Raw genomic sequence first — 18,274 nt, 5'->3', positions numbered from 1 at the left:
AAACATTAATGCTTTTACTAACTCAAGAATCGACTACTGTGTCTACGTTGTCTCCAAGTCGTCACTCAGCCATCTTCATTCTGTTTAAAATTCTTCAACCTCCTTTCTGCTTCACCTGTAAATGTCTTCAAAGCTCTTTTAGCATGCCAATGTTTCATCCCAAGATGCAAAAATGCAGAGAAAAAAATCTGAGGGGCTGACAACGCTGTAGTAAGCATGCCAGGCCTGTAGATGGCACTATAACTGTCTTGTCCTGAAGCAGCTTTTGGTAGATCTCCACTGAAGTAGAGTTGGGTTGATCATCTGGTGTATTATTGAATGCTAAGAGCAGAAATGGAGCAACAGATGCACATTTTGTTAAAGACAGTCAGCAGAGTCAGCAGAGTGAGCAGCACAAGCACAACACGGTAGTCTGTGACAAGTAGCAACAGTACTTTTACATTTCATCCTAAAAACGTTGTTCTGCAACTGACCGCGTTTCCACCAAGCAGACCGGTTTGGTTCGTGGTAGTGTGGCGCACCTTTTGTGGCGTTTCCACTGACTTATCCCGGGACAGATCCCCAAATAACTGAGGCGAGCCGTCCCACTTTTTGGGACCCTTTCGTATGGGTGCCAGACTGAACTGATCCGCTCTCGGAAGGTGGAGCTACAACACTGCAGACCATTGATTGGTCAAAAGAATCATCACTTACCCCGACAGCAGCTGCTGCATTTCTCCTGGTGGCACACAGACTTCTCTGAAACAAAGCTTGATTGTTCTTTGTATCAAAGAGCTACATGCCAATCACAGAGAGGACGAAATGCTGCATGTCTTCCATCGTTGCTCTTTGTTTACTATGTCCCGTTTTTCTTCTTCATTGGATTTATAAGCAGGGTAAACATTGTTAAACAGCTGCAGCTTTCGGCAGCTGTTTAACTAGGTCTCTACCACAGTTTGCTGTGGAAACGAAAAACAGGATCAGGCTTAACTGTACCAAACCATGCCAAACCGTACTGAACCGAACTGGACTGCTTGGTGGAAACACGGCCAGAGACCTAGACATACTCCTTCCTACCTGGGGTCCCTCATCCCGGTCTGCACTCCAAAGACGCCTGGTGCTCCCAGCCCAGCGCGGCTCCAAATCACTAGCCAGACTCTTCTCCTCTGTTGTTCACAAATGGTGGAATGAATTACCTAACTCTATACGATCCACAGAGTCCCTTTCTACTTTAAGAGATGTCTGAAGACTCATCTGTTCAGGGAACACTTCGGCTCTTAATCTGACCCTTCTCCTCTTTGTCCTCAGGGGTAGAATGAGTCAGAAGAGCTAAGACTCAGCTCTTTTCAGCACTTATTACTAAATGTACAGAAAGTGTGGATTAGGATCAGGCATATTTCCTGAAGGAAGACTGTTTTTTTTTTTTTTTAAGATCACTTAGAAAATCCTCACAGCCCTTTTAAATACATAAATACTTGTGGTGAGATTCAATAAAAAAATAATTGAATTAATTAAATGCTTTTAAATTAATTAATTAATCACAATTAATTCACATTTTAGTTGCATTTAATCAGGTATCAATATTTGGCATGAAAGGCAACATTTTTCAAATCAAATGGATTTTGTTAGAGAGAGATTGTGGGTCGCTTTCTTTAGAGTTAAAAATATTGAAATATAAGATATTTTCCATTTTAACTGACTTAAATTATTCACGTCTGGATTTTTTTTGACAGAAAACTGTCAGATTTCACATCCCAAAGTTTCATCTTCATCTCCTGACAGTTATTCTTTATTAGCATTTTCAAAAACAGAAGTTAAAGCTTATCGTATTACCACTTCATGAGAAAAGTTTTGCATTTTTTTTTAAACAGAAACAGCTTTTGCAAGGACCATTTTCTCCTGGATGAGTCAGATATCTCTTTTTTATTTTTTTGTTATCAAAGGTTTTGTTCGGTGTTATCTGTCCATTGAGATCAGCATGATCACTGAACCATAATAACACGTCCAGATTCATTATAACAGAGGTTACGACTGCAACGCCGCGCGGCGCGGAGCATGGGAGGAAATATTATGACTGCGAGTGTTTCAGAAACGGTTCATGCTCCTGTGCTGTGGGTTTGAATGTTAAAAAGCTTTTAAAGCAGAGAGGGCAGAGACGCCCACGCCCTCCTGACGGCAGAGGTCGATACGCAGGAGTGTTTGAGGCCTCGACCTCCTCCAATTAAAGGCTTTTAAATTCCAAACTCACACGAGAGCTGCGGCCCGCGTGCTCCTGATTGTGTGAGCGTTTTAAACATCTTTTTCCATCAGGGGCTGTCTGTGCAGGATCGCTCTTTCCTGTTATCTGCCGCCGTGTGATGGCTCGTCTCGATGTTTGAGCCCCGGGGTGCTGCAGGGAAGGCGGGCGGGGGGTGCACCAGATGGTCTCTTCATTAAAAGCTTCTGTACCGCAGGGCTCTCCTTCCTGCTATAAGCCAGCCGAGCCTATCAGCGCTCACAATTAGACCGAGTTAATAGTGCGTGGCAAATAAGAATTGTTTATACTAGTTTATTACAAGCCTTAATAGTTTTTACTTCGCCCCATCACGGGGAGATTAGATTGCCTTTCCCCCGCTCCAGAGGTCGAGAGGCTTCCGGGAGTGGAGGTGCTTTTCAGGGTCGTTTGGCGGCGAAGGCGGCCCTTTTAAGAGCAGGGCGAGGGCGAGGGGAGCTGCAGCGCTGAGAGTAATTTGTGGCGCAGGTCTGCAGCCCTGCTGGCTCCAGGGGTGACTGTGTGACATTTAGATCTGCATGGAGCCGCTCCAAACTGATTTCAGAGGATGTGTTGAGTTTATGAAGCGGAAATCCAGCTTTGAAAACCGCTCCGTGGTTTTACATGTTGTTCAGGGTGGGGACAGATCATAATGTGGGTTTTACACTCGTACCATGTGATCGAGTCGCGTGTCTTTACCTGTAATCTCTCTGTTTTTCTCCCTGCAGTGAAGATGGCAGAGCTGCTCGCCATAAAGAGGGAGCTGACGGTGATAAAGGTTCAGATCGATGGCTTGTTGGACTGCGTAGACAAGATGGACAGACAGAGGAAAAGTCCAGGTCCAGGTAAGGACAGAAGTCAACAACCCCATCAATCTTTATTTTTACAGCGCCAAATCTCAAGACGTTTTCCAAAGTGTATCTCAACCTAACTCGCCAAATACCAACGCAGCAAAACCAAGAGCTGGTCCAGGTCTGATGCAGCTCTGACTATAAGATTTATCACAAAGGAAAGTTTCAAACCTGCTCCTTAAAGTGACACTCCTGGATGGAACAAGTTGGGTCCTATCACAAGGTTTAGGGCAGAAATTACCCCTACAGCAGTGTTTTTGTGCAGCAGAAGCCCAGAGCGCTCGCACCAAACACCCCCTCCCTGCTCCTCTGCAGGTTTCCTCTGCACTCAGACGGGGCCATATTTTACTTGACCAAAAACACAAATAAACGGACTCCCACCGAAAAAAATCTGATATGGGTCTGCATTCACGCTTTATTTAGAGAATTTTCAGCGCGTTACTTTCACACAAAAACACCTCTAAATAAGGCTCTAGTTCTCATCGTGTCTCTTCGTCCTGGCAGACTACCTGTGTTTGTTTATATCTGGCACGCCATGCGCAGACTAATACACTAAGCGGTGAGCTCCTCGTAGCCAGCTGTGGCTCTGCAGCGGAGGTAGCACCGTTTTACAACACAATGAGAACTTGAGCCTTATTTAGCGGTGTCTTTGTGTGAAAGTAACGCGCTGAAAATTCTCTAAATGAAGCGTGAATACAGACCCATATCAGATTTTTTCGGTGGGAGTCCGTTAATTTGTGTTTTTGGTCAAGTAAAATATGGCCCCGTCTGAGTGCAGAGGAAACCAGCAGAGGAGCAGGGAGGGGGTGTTTGGTGTGAGCGCTCTGGGCTTCTGCTGCACAAAATCACTGCTGTAGGGGTAATTTCTGCCCTAAACCTTGTGATAGGACCCAACTTGTTCCATCCCGGAGTATCACTTTAAAGTAGAGAGGGTGTCTTCCCCCTGGATCTCAACCTGTAGGTGACGGTAACTAAAGGCTCCACCTCCCATACTACTTTTAGAGATCCTAGGATTCATTTTTAATAGCAGTTTAAAATTTGACAAACAAATTGATAGTGTTGTCTGTTGTATGTGTCTTAACAAAGGTAAAACCCTTCCTAAATCGGGCAGATCTTGAAAAAAACATTAATGCTTTTACTAACTCAAGAATTGACTACTGTGTCTACGTTGTCTCCAAGTCGTCACTCAGCCATCTTCATTCTGTTTAAAATTCTTCAGCCTCCTTTCTGCTTCACCTGTAAATGTCTTCAAAGCTCTTTTAGCATGCCAATGTTTCATCCCAAGATGCAAAAATGCAGAGAAAAAAATCTGAGGGACTGACAACGCTGTAGTAAGCATGCCAGGCCTGTAGATGGCACTATAACTGTCTTGTCCTGAAGCAGCTTTTGGTAGATCTCCACTGAAGTAGAGTTGGGTTGATCATCTGGTGTATTATTGAATGCTAAGAGCAGAAATGGAGCAACAGATGCACATTTTGTTAAAGACAGTCAGCAGAGTCAGCAGAGTGAGCAGCACAAGCACAACACGGTAGTCTGTGACAAGTAGCAACAGTACTTTTACATTTCATCCTAAAAACGTTGTTCTGCAACCGACCGCGTTTCCACCAAGCAGACCGGTTTGGTTCGTGGTAGTGTGGCGCACCTTTTGGGGCGTTTCCACTGACTTATCCCGGGACAGATCCCCAAATAACCGAGACGAGATGACCTACTTTTTTGGGATCCTTCCGTACGGGTGCCAGACTGAACCGATCCGCTCTCGGAAGGTGGAGCTACAACACTGCAGACTGTTGATTGGTCAAAAGAATCGTCACTTACCCGGACAGCGGCTGCATTTCTCCTGGCAGCACACAGACTTCTCTGAAACGGAGCTTGATTGTTCTTTGTATCAAAGAGCTACATGCCAATCACAGAGAGGACTTACACGCTGCCCACCACGAGAGGGCACAGTTTGCTGTGGAAACGCAAACGGGATCAGGCTTAACTGTACCAAACCGTCTCAAACCGTACTGAACCGTCCCGAACTGCTTGATGGAAACGCAGCTTAAGACACACCTCCACCCCTGCTTCTCCTTTTATGCTGTGTCTGATTTTACCAGTGTCATATGTATCATCACCAGTGATGCCGGTAACGAGCTACTGATTAACTGTTACTCTGATTTGACCACTTTTTTCTGCAACAAGTAATCTAGTACGTTACTATTTCCAAAACAGTAATCAGATTAAAGTTTTTCTTGCATCCCGGGGTGTGATGGGAGTCACGTTTTCAGCACGAGAGCAACTCAAACAGGGAGAGAAGAGATGTTTGTTTTCTAGCTGGAAACAGTCACTGTTTTGAGTTTGTGTTAGCTAAAGATGACAGTATTACTGTTCATTGTTCACTCTGTGCTGGCAGTTTGCTTAAGATATTTCAACTCAAACATTTAGGAATCAATCAGAGAGAGATTAGCGCACTGTGGACATAAACGCTTGAGAAGATGTTTGATTTTTACCTGGGGAAAGGTGAGTCCCGTCTTTCACTGTAACTCCATCTATTCCATTGGTTGAACCCTTTGTTAAGCATTAATCCATCCGTTGAGGAGCAGAGCAACATAATGTAGGCTACAACGAAGCAAGCAGGAGCGTGCCCAGACTTTTTGGACTGGGGTGCCCTGAGCAGGGTACTGAGGATTAAGTGAGCCCAAACTCCAGCAACATTTATTTTTGCTTGTTGTATTTCAAATACAGGATCAACAGCCTACAGCTTCTACAAAAAATGAAACTGATAAAAAACAATCTAGACTGAAACACATTTTAAAGAGAAAAGAATTTAAATCTAAAATTGAACTGAAAAGCGCTGTAGTGTACCATTAAAAAAAAAACAAACTTTTTTTAGTTGTATTTTGAAATGAAAAATGTATTAAATTAACATTTTTGTTAATGCTTGTTACTTTAAAACAAAATATGAAGACTCATATTATAATTCATTTTAACTGCATTGCAGAATTTTGCCAAATTATGCAGCTGCAGGTGTTGTTGGCAGCTGCTGAAAGTAACTAATAAAGTAACTTGTAATCTTACTTAGTTACTTTTAAGATCTGGTTATCAGTAAAGTAACTAAGTTACTTTTTAAAGGAGTAGTCAGTAATTAGTAATCAGATTACTTTTTTAAAGTAACTGTGGCAACACTGATCAATACTGATACTCGCTTAGTTTGGTCTTTGCTGCTGCTCTTCCTGCCTTAGCTTTTCATGAATGCACAGGGGAGAGGTGTGCTCTCCCCACCTCAGGCTCTTGCATTCCTCTTAGACAAGTGGAAGGGCAGGGAGTCCAGAACAGAGCCCCACTGACAAGTATAGGTTAAAAAATAAAGAATCTTTGTGAAATAAAATGACTTTCTTTGCAGTGATCCTGTCTGTAACATTATCAGACATCTGTCATAACAAACTGAGCCCCAAAGTGACAAAACAAGAACTTTTTGAGGACTGTTTTGCGGTTCCAGATGAAAGAAAACTAAAAGCTTAATTTCAAATAATTCCTAATCTGTTTGCCATGTAGATTAAAGCTCAATAACTCACTATCCAGGATTAAAAAACGGAAACGGAAGTGGATTTTTCCTTTAAAAGACGTCTTCTGTGTTTTCATTCCGCCTCAAAGTTTTGCTGCCTCGTGCTCAGCTGGAAGAAGAGAAGTTTCCAACATTTACTGGAAAGAAAAAAAAATCTGAAGATGTAAAGACTGTCAACACATCATTTTGGATAATTTCCTCATCTTTTTTATCCTCATGAGGAAATAAAACCCGCACACACACACACTCTGTCAGCCACACACACACTCACCCAGAGCTGGTCGACAGGGACAAGATAACTCCTGAGCGCTGAAGGGGAGCTTATGAAAGGTTATGAGGCCGGTGTTTATCGCTGTTTACCTCCCTGTCATAATCCACGCTCGGCTGGAGGCAGTTTTGTCATTGAACCATTACTCACAGATGCGGCGTGATAGCCGATCACATCTGAAGGTAAACAAACCGACTCTCTCTGCACCAGCGGCCCGCGCTGATCGTTAGCAGTCATAAAAGTTGGGTTGAGATATCAGCGGCGTAAAAGCTGGATCAGATTTATGAATGAGGCTGATGTGCTTCTCTGTGAGTGAAATAAGGAGGAGGGAGCAGATCTGCCCTGACAAAATATTAAAAGATAACTCTGATAAAAACCGGCTTTATCCTTCGAAAAGAGGCGCTCTTCCATTAAACATCACATCTTCGAGAAAGGATGCTGTGTTTATGGACTTATTACACTCCAAAGCAGCCAAAACACTAACTCAGTGTGTGTGTGTGTGTGTGTGTGTGTGTGTGTGTGTGTGTGTGTGTGTGTGTGTGTGTGTGTGTGTCAGAGTGTCCCCAGAGGGAGCAGACTGTGTTGGACTCTCCTCACAGAGGCTCAGTCAGCAGCCTGGACAGAGAAAGTCCAGAACCAGGAGAGGCCAGCGAGGACGAGCCGCTGCACTACCAGAACTACTACCCCCACAGCTACACACACAGGGTCAGTATGACACTGATACACACACAGCTACACACACAGGATAAATATAACACACTAATACCCCATTTTTGTCTTTTAATATCTTAAGACATTTTTCTGCACTTGTCAGGTGAACGTGGCTCAGCCTAAAGTCTCTGTGAGGAGTTTGAAAGTAATCTTGAAAAAGTCTCCCTTCTAGATATCTGCATGATCTTAATCCACACTTTCAAATGAGATTATCAGCGCCAATATTACTGATTACAGGTTGATTTAAGTTTAAAAGTGAGAAGAGAGATCTGTGTTTTTCTCTGCTGAAAACGATTTCTGTGATTAATTTTGTAGTGATGGTGGACACTGGAGCCTAACTGTCAGACAGAAAAGGGACAGAAGAGCAGAAGAAAGAGAAACAGGAGAGAGATAGAGCACGAGCTAAAGGCTGGTTAGCCAGTCAGCAGTTATTCTGCAGTGGTCTGTTCAAACTTGAGAGTCTATCAATAAAATGAAGAGTGAGGTTACGTTAGCTCCAGTAACGTGCGGTGAGGTCCATGACGACGGAGGCAGGCAGCCAGCTAAAGTTGAAATTTCTATGTGTGTGTGTTATATATACGGTGCACTGCTCATATCTGCTAATACAAACTGTTACTGGCCAGCCCTGCCCCTTTAAAGCAGTGACAGTCTGTGCTGTGTGTGAGTGTGTGTGTGTGTGCGTGTGTGCGTGCGCGCGCGCGTGTGACAGCAGAAGGAGAGACAGTCTGAGTACATGCATGGTGTGTGTGGGGCAGGAGTACATCATTTTGGTCTTTGTTTCTTCAATAAATGTGCGGTTGTGCACAAGGTGCACCTTTTTTCCCTCCTCTTCAGTCTTTTCCCTCACTTTGACTCCTAGACACCAGTTACCAGCAACGAGCAAAGTAAATAAATGTTAATCAGCTTTCCCATCTACGGTTCGGAGACGGACTGAAGTCCTGGAGTTAACGAGACGAAATGCCAATTAAAACCCGAAACATACGTTCAACTGCATTTCTACAGGATTTACATCACAGGAGAATAAGCAAAATACGAACAAATAACTCGTATCTCAACAACACAAGAACACAGGCCAGGCACCTCCGGTAGACTCTATTAACTCTATTAAACGTCTGCACTAACAAACTATCGCGAGACCTCAAAGCGGGTGCGGTATTACAACCTGCGGAGGCAGAGAAGCGCTGTGCCTCATCGATGCCCACGTTAATCAGCGTGAGACCTTAGTACGCATGCGCAAACCTGCAAAACGTTGTGATTTCAAGTAAACGGTCTCTCTCCCTCTCAGAGTCTCTGCCTCCGACGCACATTACAAGCATGAAGCCAGCGCGAAACGCTGTCCGTCCCCTCTGTTAGCCTCCCTCTTATTGACAAATCAGCAATTTACTTTTTAATCTATTAATTATGACAAATTGTATACGAACAACTGAAAAAAAAAAAAAATTATAAAAAAAAAATTTTTTTTTTTTCTTATTAGCATATGGGAGGCACTGCCGCCCCTGCCTCCCCTGACCACACACCACTGGTTAGCTCTGATTGGTAGATGACTGGCAGGACATAACCAGGATTCACTAACGTTACACATTACAGACAAGTCTTAGAGCACCGGGCTGCTAGCTGCGCTAATATAAACAGCTACTAAGAGCTCTCCCATCCAGCTAACTGCCTTTTTAAACTCTCTTCCCTCACAGAAAAGACTGAGATGCCCTCAAACCAAAAGAAAAAAAAACTTGAGTTTAAGTAAAATTTTTTGATTTTGAAATATGAGTAATGAATAAACTCATCCCTCAAAGGACAAGGACTAACTCAGCACCCTCAACTAACCCTAACCCTGTTTTGTACAGTCTATGCTAATCCCCGGTCCTGTCTTTCTGGATTAATTCAGCAGGTGTTGTTAGTCTGCCATCTTGTGGTCAGTCAGTTATTAACACCAGCTGCTCAGGCAGAAGGAAATCCAGCCACCACCTGTGCCTAATGAAAAGTGGGAAGTTAACCTTTTTAAAACAACTCCTATACATGTGCCCTCAGCTATCAGTGGACAAACACAATAACTAGGGACCTTAAGATTATTAGATGTTGTAAACTTCAAAACATTAGAAATACTATTTTGACAACGAAGACAAAAAAAAAAGGGGGGTGGGTGGGGGTTGGTGTCTTTGAATTAGCCACAGTGGGAGCGAATGTTAAGTACATATTTTCCTTTTTTGGGAGTTAAACTATGGAACAGACTCAGTGTTGACTTAAAATTGTATGCATTTCTGTTGAGTTTCATAAAATTATTGAAAAGTAAAATAATAAAGGGTTAAAATGAAAATGACTAGATATTAAAAAAATAATAAGAAGAATTGGGAGTAAATCTTGTCACGTTTTTTTCCTTATTAGTGTTACTGATATTCTGGGTTATATAATGGATTGTACAGGACAGGCAAAAATAAACCTTGGCGTCAGCCTGATCCTTTTCTGGTTACAGAGTTTGTTCATTTTTTTAATATCTATTTTTATTTTTATTTTTATTTTTTTGGTGAAAAAAAAATGTTGTTCAAGCATGCACGTTTTTTTTAATTCTATTTCTAATTTTTAATTTTTTCATTTTTTTTTATTTGTTAAGTGATTGCACATAATTTATATCCTGTACTGGAGATTGTCATGGAAATAAAATACTGAAATACTCAAATAAGCTTTAAACTGAAAATTACAGATGTTTGACTCTTTAACCACAAGTGACCTCCATTATTCAGGGTTTCATCAATAATGCTGATACATTTTCATGCTGAAAAAAAGAGGAAACCAAAGTGTTATTACTAAGCAATACAAAGCTGAAAATATGAGAAAGTCTGTCTTTAATATGAGTCACGAAAGGGAACATTTATTATGTCATTAAAGGTGAAACTGTGAGACATTTGTGGGAAAAAGTTAAAAGGCAAGGCAAGTTTATTTCTATAGCACATTTCAGCATGGCAATTCAAAGTGCTTTACAGGCAGAACAAATTATAGAAAACAATTAAAATTCAATTAAAAATGAGATTAATTAAAAAGATACAATAAAAGAAAACAACAACAAAAAACAAACAAACAAACAAAAGATTAAAATTGATTTTAAAACAGATTTGAAAAACAGATTTTAAGATAAAAACAGATTTTAAGATAAAAACAGATTTTAAGATAAAATTTGAAGTGCAGAATTAAAGACAAGATATTAAAATGATTTGTTAAAATGCTCTAATGAAAGGCAGCTGTAAAAAGGTGGGTCTTCAACCTGGATTTAAATGAGCTAAGAGTTTCAGCAGACCTGATATTTTCTGGCAGCTTGTTCCAGATATTTGGAGCATAGAAGCTGAATGCTGCCTCTCCATGTTTAGTCTTGGTGGTTCGTACGGGATCAGAAGATCATTGATGTATTTTGGCCCTAGTCCATTCAGAGCTTTGTAAACCAACAGGAGTGTTTTAAACTCTATCCTCTGACTAACAGGAAGCCAGTGTAAAGACCTCAGAACTGGACTGATGTGATCCACTTTCTTGGTCTTCGTGAGGACTCGAGCAGCAGCGTTCTGAACCAGCTGCAGCTGTCTGACTGATTTTTTAGGGAGACCTGTAAAGACGCTGTTTCAGTAATCAAGCCTACTGAAGATAAAAAAAGAAAAGAAAAGAATGAGATACTCATTCAACACGGTGGGATAAACAGTCATCATAATTAAATAAAGGTTCACAACAAAGAAATGTGAGGAGAAACTCAAATTAATCATAAAGATGATGGATGGAGTGACTTCATATCCCACAGTTCCATCTTCACTGTCTTATAATTGTTACATTTTACTGATTTTAACTCTTTGACTCACAATTCTGATTTTCAAACCAACATTAATGACTTTAAATCTCATAGATCTGACTTTTTAACTAGTTTGGAAACTTTTTGTCAATGATTATGGAATTTTATTCTTGTACATTGGACCATGAATCGCACTTTACATTTTTGTCCTATTTTTTTTAAATAAATAACTTAGAATCCAATCAGTTAAACTTTTAATCAAACAATTTATTTAGATTTTTTTTTATAGTTTTATCTTTTAATCTTTTTTGCTCAAAACTCAGAACGCTGGTCTTTGAATCATGTCTTTATATTCAGTACTTTTAACCTTCTATATCAAAACAGAGACTCTTTATTTCATAATAATGTTTTTTTTTATCAAATAATTTTGACTTTTTAATTTAATTACTTAGACTTTTGTCTCACAATTTAAAATTTTAGACCCTCAATCATGACTTTAAATCTCATATTTCTCACTTTTTTATCACAACATTTTTAGTTTCCTATCTTACAACACAAACTTTTATTATATGGCACAGAGTTTAGCCTCACAATAAGGACTTTTTTTTTAATCTTATAATTACATTTTTGTCTCAAAGCTTTTTCATAAATACTTGAAATATTAGTATTTAGTCTTTTTTAAATAATTTTATTAAGACTTTTATCCCAAATTCTTATTTTAAATTAGTCTTTTTATCAATAAGGTCACTTTCCTTAAAAAAAAAAAAAAAAGACAGAGTTAAATTTTATGAACTTATTTTTTTTAAACAGAGAAAGGACAAAGGATCGTTGTTGATATAAACCTTTATTTACGACGCTGAGTGTGAACCTGCCTCTGCCCTCCCCCTCACCTGATCTCTCAGAGAAAACCTTTCGTCCTCTGTCTTCCTCTCAGAAAAACCCATAAAGCGAGCCTCATTGCTCCACACCGCACTAAGCAACAAAAAGACAATTTACATAATCAGTGTTGTGCGATGCGTTCACTGTCGCCTCGCAGGTCTTTTTATTTTTATTGAAGCGGATCATCCGAGCCGGGAAACGCTGCTTCCTCTGTTTCTGTTTCTTTACAGGGGAACATAATGATGCAGAATTAGCCTGCGGGCCTTTACCTGACAGAGCGAGGCTGCCTCATTAATCTGAGCGCAGGCGGAGAACAGACCGGCCTCTAATCTGCTGTATTACTCTGAGCATGTGTGTGAACCAGGAACGGCGTGTTCGTCATTACCCGTGTTTCTGTTTGTGTGTGAAACAAACTGTGTTAATAAGAGAAGGAGATTTGTTGTTCCCTGTGGGGAGAGACGACTTTAAAATCGATTTGTCTTTGTTGTACAATGTCAAGGTGATAATGGCTGCTATGACGATGAGGAGGATGATGATAAAGGATGTTTTAATGAGAGATAATTGCAGTTTACTTTAACAGACTCACTTTGTCTTTAAAAGCTGTTTCTTCTGTGTTTTCAGATAAAGCAGCATCAGTCGGACCCTGAGGACGACCTGTGATTCCTGCAGCTCAGGTAAGACCTCAAACACTGAGGCACCTGAGAGAAAAACACGGCAGAAAGAGCTGTTTTTAACTCTTTAGAGTTTAAAGTTGGTGTTATTGTCAAGTAACGTTTGTTAAATTTAGTAATTCAATTGTTGTTGGTGCCAAAGGCTGGTCTGAGTATTTCAGAAACTGCTGATCTACTGGGATTTTAACCCACAACCATCTCTAGGGTTTACAGAGAATGGTCCCAAAAAGAGAAAATATCCAGTGAGCAGCAGTTCTGTGGGACAAAATGCCTTGTTTGATGCCAGAGGTCAGAGGAGAATGGACAGACTGGTTGGAGCTGATAGAAAGGCAACAGTAACTCAAATAACCACTGGTTACAACCGAGGTCTGCAGAAGAGCATCTCTGAACACACAACACGTCCAACCTTGAGGCAGATGGGCTACAGCAGCAGAAGACCACACCGGGTGACCCTCCTGTCAGCTAAGAACAGGAAACTGAGGCTACAATTCACACAGCAACACCAAAACTGGACAATAGAAGATTGGAGAAACGTTGCCTGGTCTGATGAGTCTGGATTTCTGCTCCACATTCAGATGGTAGGGTCAGAATTTGGCATCAACAACATGAAAGCATGGATCCATCCTGCCTTGTATCAACGGTTCAGGCTGCTGCTGCTGGTGTAATGGTGTGGGGGATATTTTCTTGGCTCACTTTGGGCCCCTTAGCACCAACTGAGCATGGTTTAAAGTCCACAGAAAAAAAGAAAAAAAAAGGAAAAAAGAAAAAGAAGAAAAACAGAGAAAAACAGAAAATCAAGGGGGGACAAAAGAAAAAAAGAAAGAAAAAAAGGAAAAGAAAGGGGGGAAAGAAAGGGGGAAAAAGAAAAAAAAGGAAAAAGAAAAAAAAAAAAGTAAAACGGGAAGAAAGAAGAAAAAAGAAAAAAAAGACAAAAAAGAAAAAAGAAAAAAAAAGAGAAAAAAGACAAAAGAAAGAAAAAGGAAAAAATAGAAAAGGGGGGACAAAAGAAAAAAGAAAGGAAAAAAAGAGAAAAAAAGAAAAAAAAAAGAAAAAGGAAAAAAGAAAAAGAAAGAAAAAACGGGAAAAAAAAGAAGAAAAAAGAAAAAAAAAGAAAAAGAAAAAAAGAGAAAAAAAGAAAAGAAAAAAAAAGTCAGCTGGTAAGTCCTGAGTATTGTTGCTGACCATGTCCATCCCTTTATGAGCACAGTGTACCCATCTTCTGATGGCTTCTTCCAGCAGGATAACGCTCCATGTCATAAAGCTGGAATCATCTCAGACTGGTTTCTTCAACATGACAATGAGTTCCCTGTACTCAAATGTCCTCCACAGTCCCCAGATCTCAATCCAATAGAGCACCTTTGGGATGTATTCATGCGGGACACATCAAGGTCACCGTGAAAAAGCAAGCAGAAACGTCACCAGACTCGAAACAGACCTTTCAGACCACACTGCCCTCATGTGTTTCGGAGGAGTACTGCAGCGTGACACGGACACATTGACACATTTTAGCGTTTGTGAATGCATCAGCCACTACAGCGTCAGTTAACACAGATGTATAAACTTTAACAATGAGGAGGCGGGGTTTACAACCTATACTTTTTTTTTTAAAATTTATTTTTATTTTATTTATTTATTTTTATTTTGTGCAAAACATTAAAAAAGGGTTGTGACACAATAGTGATGAAGAAATACAAAAGGAAAAGTACAGAAAAAAAGACATGTTACAGTAAGGCAGAATATCATGTTCTGGGGTTTTTGTGTTAGGGTGTGTGTGTGTGTGTGTGTGTGTGTGTGTGTGTGTGTGTGTGTGTGTGTGTGTGTGTGTGTGTGTGGGTGTGTGTGTGTGGTGAGGAGGGTAAATTAGTTTAAGGGTCAAAAGGAGCCAAAATTATACAGACACAACATACAAAAGAGAAACAGAATCCTGACAGCATTAACCAAGAAATAAATATAATAATCATCATCATCATAATAATGAGAATAATAATAATAATAATAATAATAATAATAATAGTAATAATAATAATAATAGTAATAATATTAATGATAATAATAATGACAGTAACAATAATAATACAAAAAGCACAATAATGTTAGAGTACAGCAGTAGCTAACTAAATAATGATAACATTAGTGTCTTCATGACATCATATTTGTACAATTTATGACATAGTGGAGTATTTATACAAATAAGATTATGTAGCCTCAGAGAAAAAAAAAAGAAGGAGAAGAAAGAGAAAAAAAAACAACCTATACTACAGCTGTCCACTAGGGGGCATTTAAGATGTTTTGGCTCCCATTACAGGAGCTTTTCTGTACTCCATCTTTTCATACAGCCTTCATGTTGGAGCAGTGTGTCAATCTTAAAGTTCTTAACCTGATTTTATCTCTCTCTGTCTTTCTTTGCCTGTTTTCTCATCTCATTTTAATCCTTTTTCTTTCCACGTTTCTCCAGATTTAGACGCCTGGATCAGTTGCAGCTGGGATGGAAGACACGTCTGAAGGACTGAGCCTGATTGGACTGACTCTCCTTAAACACTGAATCTCTTTCATCCAATTTTACTCTTTTGCACAAACTTCTTCAGTGATTCTGTCGAAAGAGGATGTGTTAAACATTTTTACCCAAACAAACTAATTTCTGTGCCACGTTTGACAGATTTCTACTTCTTATTTGCTCTTTTCTTCACGTTTTTATTTATTAAAAATTGCCCCAAACCTAAATTATAGCAGACAAAACTCTTAAAAAAAAGCAGACCTAAAATAAAATCTCTTCATCAGCCTTTTCTTAAACTCCTCTCTCCTGCAGCAGCTGTTAGCTCCTTATCACAGTCTTTATTAAACACCAGGTCTGAAGCCATTATCTGTGACCAGATGTGAACAGGTCTGTGTTATGGTTCATGTTCAAGGCTCAGTGAGCACGCTTTATGAGACCGCGGTGAATTACAGTTTAATTCAGTCAGTTAATCATAAATTATCCACGCTGACACGGGCAATTTTCTGTGATGTGTGTTAACGTGTCATAAAATTTACATTTTAAGGACATGAATAGAAAGGTTGTGGTTTTCCACTTTGAAACGTTGTTATAATCAATTTACAAACTGACTGTCTCAGGTTAGCATCTCAAAGATACTACACAGTGAGTAGTTTTACCTTTAAAGCACTACGACTATTTTAAGCCGAGTAGATTCATCTTTTTTAGTTCTTAAAGAGTCAACAGATAATTTTAGAAAAAAAGACATTTTGGTTTGTTGGCATCAGATTGTCAATTCCAAATGTGAAGAAACATGAATTTCTCAAAAAAAATTAATTTTCTCATTTAAAAATATTCCATCCTGACACAAGTTTCAACTTCAGACTGTTTCAGCCGAGAGCAAAGCAACAAGATTTAACGCCGAGCCCAGCTGTACATACACAGCTGCAGCTGGCTGTAAATATGTTTATAGTAGTCTGTAAAATAGTGTTTGGTTTAAAAAAATGTCATTAATGTGTACAACAGGAGCTCTTTGTACTCAGACATCATGTAGAAATCCAACAGAGAGATGATGAATTGTTCTAACGTTAGATTTTGTGTTTGGTTCGTAGCTTCTGCTCATCGTGTTGTGTTTGTGGTGATGTGTCTTTTTTTTTTCCAGTGCGTGTGTAATAAAGATGTTTTTGACAAAAAGATGTTTAATGTGTTTTTTTTCTCAATAGGGAAGTTTAGCACATGTTTCTCAGTTGCCCCCCTTCATGACCCAATTGTTGAAAAACACACGCTAAAGTTCCCTCCTGGGTACGCTAAGATAAAACTGAGGTTGTTGTTTTTGGAGCCAGGTCAGAGAGATTTAAAGTCATTTAGCAGCTCCAGATGTAAAAGGTCCCATATTGTGCAAAAATCACTTTATTTCGTCTTTTAGTGAAAGTTTTGGGTCTTTGGCTTTCCTCCCAGCTCACAAAATGTGATATTTAATAACAAAACCTGTACTTAGTAGAGCTTGTGAATATAAAACCCTGACCTGAAACGAGCAATTTGAATTTGCCATTCTGTTTGGAGAATACCGAAGTTGAAGAGCCATCACTGCTCTGTTTTAGGCTGTAAACAGCCACATAGTTCCATGCACAAGTTTCCCATCTCAGAAGAAGACAGACTAAGTGTCTAGAGTTCATTTATGAGGGAAATGTTCCAGCTACACTCAGTAAAACTGTGCATGTGTGTGCTAGTCACTTCACGGCCGACTGCTTTTCCAACTTTGGACAGTCCAACAGAGGGCTAGCGAATAGACTGGTCCTGAATCCAGGAGCATTACCAACCATCCTCCAACAAACCTGGGACCCTGGAAATGTGAGTATTTTAAATGCTGTGTGCTGTGGAGCAGATGTAAGAGCTTTCCCTCAGTGTCCCCCCTGTCTCTGTGTTAGCTTCAGGATGCTAACTTTATCTGCAGTTAGCCTGTTGTTTTAGCCTGTAATGTTATGGTAAACGAGCTTCGCTGTTTTCTAAACATTGTGCACTCGGAGCTCGTGGCGCCGCTCTCAGTGATGCTGAAGAGCGGGGCGGTATCAGCGGTGGCTCATTTACATATGAAGGCCACGCCCACTAAATCAGAGCGTTCTGAACAAAGGGGCTATGAGAGCCTGGAAACAATGCTGCTGTGCTTGATTTATTGGCTTTTTGGACCAAAACATGTTACTACCATTTCATGAAGACATCAACGATCCATATTAAACTGCAGAAAAGGAGCAGAATATGGGACCTTTAAAGCTGAAAACCACTGACCACGCCAGAAACCTGGGTGTGATCATTGAGTTCAGTAGACTTGATTACTGTAACAGCGTCTTTACAGGTGTGCCTAAAAATCAGTCAGACAGCTGCAGCTGGTTTAAAATGCTGCTGCTCGAGTCCTCACTAAGACCAAGAAAGTGGATCTCATCAGTCTAGTTTTGAGGTCTTTACACCTGCTTCCTGTTTGTCAGAGGATAGACTTTAAATCAATCCATCAAGACCACTTAGGTCACCTGGATCAGGTCTGCTTTCAGCTTCTATGCTCCAAATATCTAGAACAAACTACCAGAAAATATCAGGTCTGCTGAAACGCTCTGCTCCTTTAAATCCAGGTTGGAGACTCACCTTTTTACAACTACCTTTTATTAGAGCATCTTAACAAATCATTTTAATATCTTTTTTTTTTAATTGAACAATTTTACAACTCTGCACTGTGGCTCTTATCTTAAAATCTGTTTTAAATTCCTTTTTAACTTAAAATAAATGTGTTATTATTTTTAATCTGCTTTTTAATTGAATTTTAATTGTTTTCTTTTAATATATTTTCTCTGAAATGTGCCATATAAATAAACCTGCCTTGCCTTGCTTAAGTGCT

The 18,274-nt window shown here is 39.9% G+C and overlaps 1 protein-coding gene across 1 annotated transcript in view; it reads left to right on the top strand.

Moving 5' to 3' along the window:
• Positions 1 to 16,562, top strand: part of LOC141796813 (uncharacterized) — a 53,875-nt gene extending 37,313 nt beyond the window's left edge. The window contains exons 5-8 of the mRNA XM_074678084.1: positions 2,959 to 3,075; positions 7,450 to 7,598; positions 12,868 to 12,920; positions 15,373 to 16,562. Coding sequence (XP_074534185.1) covers positions 2,959 to 3,075; positions 7,450 to 7,598; positions 12,868 to 12,906 — 305 coding nt within the window. The 3' untranslated portion in view covers positions 12,907 to 12,920; positions 15,373 to 16,562. The remainder of the gene's footprint in view (positions 1 to 2,958; positions 3,076 to 7,449; positions 7,599 to 12,867; positions 12,921 to 15,372) is intronic.
• Positions 16,563 to 18,274: the final 1,712 nt, after the last annotated feature.

This window comes from Halichoeres trimaculatus, unplaced genomic scaffold (assembly GCF_033239565.1).
Source record: "Halichoeres trimaculatus isolate MK-OKI-2021-1 unplaced genomic scaffold, fHalTri1.1 fHalTri1_scaffold_10, whole genome shotgun sequence".
NCBI lineage: Eukaryota > Metazoa > Chordata > Actinopteri > Labriformes > Labridae > Halichoeres > Halichoeres trimaculatus.
Note: the sequence above shows the minus strand (reverse complement) of the source record. Positions and strands in the feature narration are given on the sequence as shown.